The sequence below is a fragment of the Lathyrus oleraceus genome, chromosome 1, assembly GCF_024323335.1.
Source record: "Lathyrus oleraceus cultivar Zhongwan6 chromosome 1, CAAS_Psat_ZW6_1.0, whole genome shotgun sequence".
In the NCBI taxonomy this organism is placed as follows: domain Eukaryota; kingdom Viridiplantae; phylum Streptophyta; class Magnoliopsida; order Fabales; family Fabaceae; genus Lathyrus; species Lathyrus oleraceus.
Genome location: NC_066579.1, coordinates 172362824 through 172371143, shown reverse-complemented (window position 1 = coordinate 172371143; position 8320 = coordinate 172362824). Strand labels below are relative to the sequence as shown.

Sequence of the window (8320 nt, the reverse complement as noted above, 5' to 3'; positions counted from 1 at the left end):
GATATGAAAGGGATAAATGAATAATAAAATTATTAAAAATATATAATAAAAAATTTAAAAGAATAATAAATTAAATTTAATAGACAGGATGAATGATAGTATCCTCACCCCACCTTCGTAATTAAAAATCGAATTTTCTCCGTCCCCGATCTCCATTAAATCGATTTTTCTTTATTAGATTTGGGGAGGAACAGTCAGAGTCCAGATTTTTTTCCATGCCTAGTCACAACCATTCGTCACAACTTTAGATATAATTATGATAAATATTCCATGCCTAGTCACAACCAATTTACACAACTTTAGAGATAATTATGATAAATATCAAACATCTTTCTAATGATCTAACAGTTGTGATTAGGTGTAAAAACTCCTTACATTGATGGTATATATAAATAAAAACGTAGATTTGCACTCAAAGGTAAAACTTGAATCAACAATAATGGATGTCAAGGTTGTATAATTTCAGAAAACATATTTTCAATAAAAGAGGTTAGATTATGATGCAACTAGCATTCACATCAAAGAAACCTTACTAGAATTACTGTCAAGTAATCAAACAAGATGAAGACTGTTTTCAGATTCTATATATACAATACAGGATAGCTACAACAATATCTGTGTTTCTTGTAAAGTAGTCTATCCGTGCACCTATCTAAAACTTCCATGTGATTCCATCTCCTTGAAGCTTCTTCAACTTTTGTTACTACTCTATGAATCACTTTCCTCTAGCCTTTTCCAAGTCAGGGAGATCTGCAAATGATAATCATTTATGCTATGTGTAAGTTGGAAAGAAGAGCACAATTGATACACAAATTGTAAGATAAGCGCTTACGCTATAGGAATATCTGCTTTATGAAGTTGTTCATCCAAACAGAGACAGGGCTGTCTTAAGTTTTTTGAGGCCCGGTGTAGGTTAGTCATGATTCAATCATGACAACAAATATGAACCCTATTATATTTAACTACAGTTTAACCGTGACAAATATTTTACATTAACATCAATACTACCAATAATATCATTTTGGCAAGCAATTGAAAGAATCACTGTAACTAAAGTAGAGATGCAACTGATTCACTTACATAACATTCCTTCATCATCACTGCTTTCATCATCTTCGCCAGCAAACTGCAAAAGAACAAGTTGCCTTGTATAAGATTAAGTACTTGGAGTTGGAGGTTTGTTAAACTCTACAACTCAAAATTACATGTGACGAGCAATAACATTGACTTACCCGTCCATCGTCGTCAGATATCAACTCAGCTGCAATAATTCCAATAGAAACTTTAATCAGTAGAGTGTAATACTCACAAGTAATTGATTTAGTTTTAATCTTCAAGGTTGTTGAACCAATATAAATACTCATGTTGAATTAGAGTTAAATTTTGAAAAGCCAATCAAATAATTATGCATGATAACGAAAGCTTACAATCTGATTCTTCATCTTCATCACACCATTTATTCCAATCAACCTTAAGGTATGGAGCAGGTTTCTCTTCAGACTTCAGTAGTCTTTTCCACCAACCTCTTTGTCCTTTCTGAATTGAGCATAATATGTTTCTTGAGCTCGATTTTATTTTACAGCCCTACACAGCACAATGACAAATTTACAGACAGAGCCATCTACCTTTTTCAAAACTAGATATGGAAAAAACTGAAACTATCGGTAAAGTGGAAGAGTCAAAAACTCGATATGCAATCATTGATATCACAATGTAATTCCAGAAGCTTCTTAAGCCTTTATATTATGGACCACAATTGGTAAAGTGAAAGAGTCAAAGACACGATATGCAATCCGTGATGTTGTGGAAAAATGCACACAAATGTGACCGCAATTGCAATCACAACGCGGTTTCAAAGGCCTCTTAAACCTTTATATTGCGGACTGTAATTTGAAACTATGAAATAATACAACCACAACATGCATGCGCAGAATCAAACAATAATAGTATTACAATTTTCAAATGTAACTCAATAAAAGATCACTCGCCTCAGGTTCAATCGATCCATAAAGTTCTAAGGTAAAGCTGTAGGATTCATGTTGAAGCTTAGAAGCAGTGAAAGTAAACAAACCATGAGGCTCACACTTCACAGAAACATCCTTGGCATCAGTTAGAGAAACAGTTAGGTAAAGCTTATCGGAACGCTGCGCCCACAGAACTTCAGGATGGCGACTACACAGAAACAAAAAATCAAATTAGGGGGGAAAATAATTTTTCAACTATAGGGTTTTGCAATAATATATGTAATCGCAATCTGAGCCACAACTATTAGAACTAGAATTTGGCCTAACACGCATCTCTACAAAACCGGCTAGTAAAGTGAGGGGTGTCACTCGATATAAACTATTTTCATACTTTATCGATAACCAATGTGGAATTTGAGATATTCCCAATACACCCCTCACGCCCAGTGTTATCAAATAGCGGCGCCATGGTCGCTATGACGGATATACATGGTGGTTTTTGGACTCGCCGCAATGATAAATATAAACCGATATTGCGGGTTTTTCCGCTATAACAGTGCCACGGTATGGCAAGATTTTGGCTCTCCACCATCGACAACACTCACGCCAACACTATTGAGCTTAGCGTGTGGATATAAATAGTGGGTGGCCCGTGACCCGGTCGATAGTATTTGATACCATCTTAAAGTTAGATGTTGGTCTAATTCTATATAAAAAAAAAATAGCCTAGTGGCGACGGGCAGTTGAAAAGAAGCTTACTTAGGAATCCAATCTAGAAGCTAAAAATGGAACCTACTTACAAAACAGAATTACTAATTTTATCTTAAATTAGATGCGCGCCAAATTTAACAAATCAAAAGCGGATTCCAGAGAGAAAGAAAATTAAAAACTAACAAAATCACTCCAGATCCCAATTTTCTGTCCATTACCCAAAAATAGCAATTCATAATATTTCATTACTGTATATATAATCCAAAACTCAAATTCCAAATCTATCACTTTCTTCAAAACATCAAAATCCCAAGCCTCTCCTCTATCTCTCTGATTCCAAGATATGGCATCTACAATGCAAAAGATACTTGTAACCGGTGGGGCCGGTTTCATTGGCGCTCACACCGTGGTTCAGCTTCTCAAAGATGGGTTTAATGTTTCCATCATTGATAATTTTGATAATTCTGCTATGGAAGCAGTGGACCGTGTTCGTGAAATTGTTGGTCCAAACCTTTCACAGAATCTTGAATTCACACTGGGAGATCTCAGGAATAAAGATGATTTGGAGAAACTTTTCTCAAAAACTAAATTCGATGCTGTGATTCATTTTGCTGGGTTAAAAGCAGTTGGTGAAAGTGTTGCAAATCCTCGTCGATATTTTGATTATAATCTTGTTGGCACCATCAATCTCTATGAAGTAATGGTTACGCACAATTGCAAAAACATGGTTTTCTCATCGTCTGCAACTGTTTATGGGCAACCTAAAAAGATGCCATGTGTGGAGGATTTTGAGTTACAAGCAACGAACCCTTATGGACAGACGAAGCTTTTCCTTGAAGAAATCGCACGAGATATTTCGAAAGCTGAGCCGGAATGGAGAATCATTTTACTGAGATACTTCAATCCAGTTGGGGCACATGAAAGTGGTAAACTCGGCGAAGATCCTAGGGGCATCCCAAATAACCTCATGCCTTATATACAGCAAGTAGCCGTTGGAAGATTACCTGAGCTCAATGTGTACGGTCATGATTATCCTACAAGGGATGGCTCTGCGGTACGGGACTATATCCACGTGATGGACTTAGCAGATGGTCACATTGCTGCTCTGAGAAAGCTTTTCACAACGGAAAACATAGGTTGTACGGCTTATAATTTAGGAACCGGTCGTGGTACATCTGTGCTTGAAATGGTTGATGCATTTAATAAAGCTTCTGGTAAGAAAATCGCATTGAAATTGTGTCCGAGAAGGCCAGGAGATGCTATAGAGGTTTATGCATCTACAGAGAAAGCAGAGAGAGAACTCGGTTGGAAGGCCAAATATGGTGTGGAGGAGATGTGCAGAGACCAATGGAATTGGGCAAAGAACAACCCGTGGGGTTACTCAGGGAAGCCTTGAATCAGCTCGATAAATACACTACTCGTCTACTGATATTTTGTATACAAATAGGTCTCCCATTGTTAAAGTGTACTTGAAGCCTGTTTAAGTCAAACTCTAATTCTAATGCGATTCTCCGCTATTTGAAACCAACATTCAATAACTTAATAAAACTAAATTGCTTAAATGGCTCAAAAATCAAAATACTGAAACCTAATAGGGTTTTACAAAATGTTGTATGACTACAATCTAAGCCGCAACACAAAGGTGTCAAATGTCTCTACAATGCACCCATAATTGAAACCCTAACAGCAGTCTTTGAATGCGATTCATCGCGAATATCAAATATGGCGATTTAAAACCAACATTCAATTAGCTAATAAACATAAATTGTTTAAATGACTATGAATATTGAAACTTCACATGGTTTTTACAAACAAATAAGTCAACAATATATCAAAAAAAATCATTTTTTGTTCTTCATTATTACAAAAGATATGATTTAGATGGTTGAAACAAATGTAGCAAAGACAATAATAGCATCAAATTGAAATGGGGCAAAGCTAAAACAAAGCAACAGTGCAAGTAAGCATAGTTATTCTTCACAGAAGAACATAGAAAAGATTAAGATTTGAGCAAAAGTAAAACGAAAAAGAGAGAAAGAAATAACCTCATTTTCCGCAGACTGGGGAGTGGAGAAGTGAATACAGTGGGAGTGTTTGGATTTGTCTCACTTGTTCGCTTTTCTTTTTGTTCCTTAATTTATTTATACTAAGGAATACTACTGAAACATATAAAAATAAAAATATGTAACAATTAAAACCCAAATTAAAAATATTTTTTCTTTTTTTTACAATTTTAAATCACTTTGTTAATTTGACATAAAGTGAGAAATCCTTCTATCTAAAATATAAGAAAAAAAGTTTAATGTATTTGATTCAAAGTATAATTTCATAAGTTTAATATTAGATTGAGGTCCATGTTTTTCAACCCTATTCAATTCGGTTGGTCACATCCGTCCAACGGTGAATCAAGGATAGAATGGATTGAAAAGATTAAAGTATCGAATGTGCAAATAATCCGATGTATTTGTTTGAACAGGAGAATTTGTTTGAATGAGCAAGTTGTACTTTTATTTACTAACATATTTTGCAAAAGTGAAAAAAATCCAAAATTAAAACAATATTTTCTCTCAATTTAAAATATGAAATTTTTAGAATTTACTAATTCTTATCCACTAATCCACCTCAAATTCTTCTCTCTCATAATAAATCTCACTCTTTATTATAGAACTAATTCTTGTTATTTTAATTTTATTATTATTGTATAGTACTAATTCTTGTTATTTTAATTTTATTATTATTGTATAGTACTAATTCTTGTTATTTTAATTTTATTATTATTGTATAGTACTAATTCTTGTTATTTTAATTTTATTATTATTGTATAGTTTATTACTTCTATTTGCATTATTGTTATCGTTGGTAATTTTAATGTTACATTTTGCTTCATATTTAATATTTATCTTTTGAGTTTTTAAGTTTGATTAGGGCGCGTGTATTGAAAATTTGTTTAGATTTTATAAAAGCATTTTTTTTTCAAATTTATAATCACAATTTATGTCAATTAAATTTATTTTATTTTATTTTATATATTTGATCAACAACTATGTGGTACGATCATTGATTCGCTGGTCGATTAGTGACTCAATAGCTCAATATCTTCATTGAATTGATCATGTTCTGAATTTTAAAAAATATTATATAGCTTATTGTGTATTGCAAAGAAAAATCATTAATTATTTTCTATAAACATACATTATTATGTTATTGTCTCTATTAGAGTTAATGATTAAGTCATCACTGACCCTGCTATAAACAACACTCACATCATCAGTCATTTCATTTCCTTGTTCATCAAGTCCTCAGACACAAAAGACAATGGTCTGGTAAATGAAGTCATTTCACATCTCATTTATGACACCACCAACAACATGCTCTATATGATCATTTCTTGTGCAGAAATCAAGGATGTAGTCTTTAACCTTAGTAGGGATAGTTCACCTGGACCTGATGGGTGTGGAGGCTTTTTGTTCCAAGAATTTTGGCCAATCATCAAGCTTGATGTCTGATATGCAGTCATTGATTTCTTCACATCAAGTAAACTACTCCCCAACACAAACTCAAACAATGTTGTTCTTCTTCCAAAACCCTCCAACGTTGACACTTTAAACCATTTTAGACCTATTGTCATGGCTAATTTTAAGTTTAAGATTATCTCTAAAGTCCTAGCTGATAGAATTGCCCTTTGTGCTCCCCCAAATTATTTCACCTGAATAAAGAGTTTCCATTCATCAAAGACATATCAAAGACTGTATTTGCCTCACCTCTAAGATAATTAATATGTTATGCCATAAATCTTTTCATGGAAACTTGTCCATCAAAATTGACATTACGAAAGCTTTTGATACCTTGGAATAGAACTTTCTCCTCAAGGTCTTGAGCAACTTTGGTTTTTTTCCTAAGATATGTAACTGGACTCACATTATTCTCCAATCTACCAAGCTTTCTATCTTCATCAATGGTAAACTTGAAGGTTTTTTTGTTCTTTTAGAGGAGTGGGGCAATGGGGCCTCTCTCCCCTCTTATCTTTTGGGTTGTAGAAGAAGTTTTAAGTAGAGGCATACCCAACCTTGTGTACACCAACCATCTACAATTGATCAAGGGTATTGTGCATCATCAATTCCATTCACACTCTTTATATGCATATGACATCATGCTTTTTCGCACTGCTTCTCCTTCCAACACTCAAAATCTTTCAAATTTCTTTGCTAGATATGCTGAAACTTTTGGGAAATTTATCAACCCTAACAAATATATAATTTATGGAGGATTCACCTCTCAGACTATAATGAATCATATTTCTTCTTCTCTTGATTTCAACATTGATTATCTTCCTTTATTGTATCTAGGGGTTCTTATTTTTAAAGGACGACCTATAAAGTTATACTTTCAACTTATCATTGAAAAAGATAAGATAAACTTTGATAGTTGAAAGGAAAACCTGCTCTCTTTTGCTGGGAGGATTCAACTCAAAACAAGTGCCATTCACAGCATGTTGGTTTAATCAATAACCATATATTATTCGCCAAAATCGATGTTGAAGGAGATGGAAGCTATGTTCAGAAACTTTGTTTAGACATGTAACTTGAACAACAAGAAACTTGTGATTGTTGCTTGGAAACCAATATGTTCTCCTATTTCCCGTGGTGGGATTGGTTTAAGATCCCTCTTACATCTCAATGATTCTTCCAATATTAAGCTTTGTTGGGAAATGATTAACTCGAATGACCAGTGGGTAGTCTTCCTAAAAAGAAGACTACCATATTTTCTCACCCATTTGGAGTGTAATTAAGCCACAATTACAAAATTTCATGTCCAACTCCAAATGGCTCTTAGGAATTTGCAGCAAAATTAACTTTTGGAACAAAAACCGGACAGAAGATTCAACATTCCTTTTCATATTACCCAAAAACTTCAATCAAAGGCTGAAGATTATATACAAAGCCTGAATTGGAACATCCCCGGAAACCTGAAACTCCTTTTTCCCTATTTTCTTGGCCTTTTAGCTTAAACAACCATTCCCATGGAAAATAGATAAGATAGACTTATTTGGCAGCATTCCACTTTAGGTGAGCTTTCCCTTCAAAATGTTTACTCATTCATGCATACCACTCTTTAACCTAAAGAATGGTCAAAATATATTTGGAACATATTTATCCCTCATTCACACTCTACTCTTGCTTGGATAATTATCCAAGGAAAATGCCTACAGGTGATAAGTTGTCTTGTAGAGGCTGCAACTTGCCCTCACTGTGTTCTCTATGCAACAGATCTCAAGAGACTGATATGCACTTGTTTGTGTCATGTTATTTCTCCAAGAATCTTTGGAATTGGTTTCAAAACATCATCCAACACACAGTTGACTTTACCTCATTCTCCTAAATTATGAACATTTGTAAAAAAAAACTTGGGCTCTCCAATGTTCCTTGGTTATAGCTATAACAATCTTGGCTATTTTCAAAAGCATTTGGCACTACATAAACAACTTATGGTTCAACATAAAGAAGATGTCTCAAACATAAATTATCTTTGACATCATTTCTTCTGTTTCTCTTACAGGTATTAACAGGAAGCTTGCAACAGGTCCTTCTATCTTGGATTTTTCTATTCTAAAACTAGGTATTAACAGGAAGCTTGCAACAGGTCAT

The 8320-nt window shown here is 34.0% G+C and overlaps 2 protein-coding genes across 2 annotated transcripts; one reads left to right on the top strand and one right to left on the bottom strand.

Annotated features, from left to right (window-relative positions):
- Positions 1 to 512: 512 nt before the first annotated feature.
- LOC127125575 (co-chaperone protein p23-2) lies at positions 513 to 4880 on the bottom strand. The gene is made up of 6 exons (XM_051054355.1): positions 4721 to 4880; positions 1989 to 2172; positions 1428 to 1584; positions 1233 to 1261; positions 1081 to 1126; positions 513 to 750 (listed from the first exon to the last, which is right to left on the bottom strand). Exons 1-6 carry the CDS (start codon positions 4723 to 4725, stop codon positions 716 to 718), a joined length of 456 nt encoding a protein of 151 aa, XP_050910312.1. The 5' UTR covers positions 4726 to 4880; the 3' UTR covers positions 513 to 715.
- Positions 2716 to 4198, top strand: LOC127125566 (bifunctional UDP-glucose 4-epimerase and UDP-xylose 4-epimerase 1-like). Its single transcript, XM_051054344.1, has one exon. It carries the CDS (start codon positions 3019 to 3021, stop codon positions 4069 to 4071), a length of 1053 nt encoding a protein of 350 aa, XP_050910301.1. The 5' UTR covers positions 2716 to 3018; the 3' UTR covers positions 4072 to 4198.
- Positions 4881 to 8320: the final 3440 nt, after the last annotated feature.

Bases quoted from the DNA above. Each gene is read 5' to 3' on its own strand.
- LOC127125575 (XM_051054355.1), bottom strand. The intron at 1,127-1,232 runs GTAAGTCAATGT...GTTCTTTTGCAG, and splicing joins TATCTGACGACGATGGACGG to TTTGCTGGCGAAGATGATGA. The intron at 751-1,080 runs GTAAGTGAATCA...TATCATTTGCAG, and splicing joins TGATGATGAAGGAATGTTAT to ATCTCCCTGACTTGGAAAAG.
- LOC127125566 (XM_051054344.1), top strand. From the start codon at position 3,019: ATGGCATCTACAATGCAAAAGATACTTGTAACCGGTGGGGCCGGTTTC.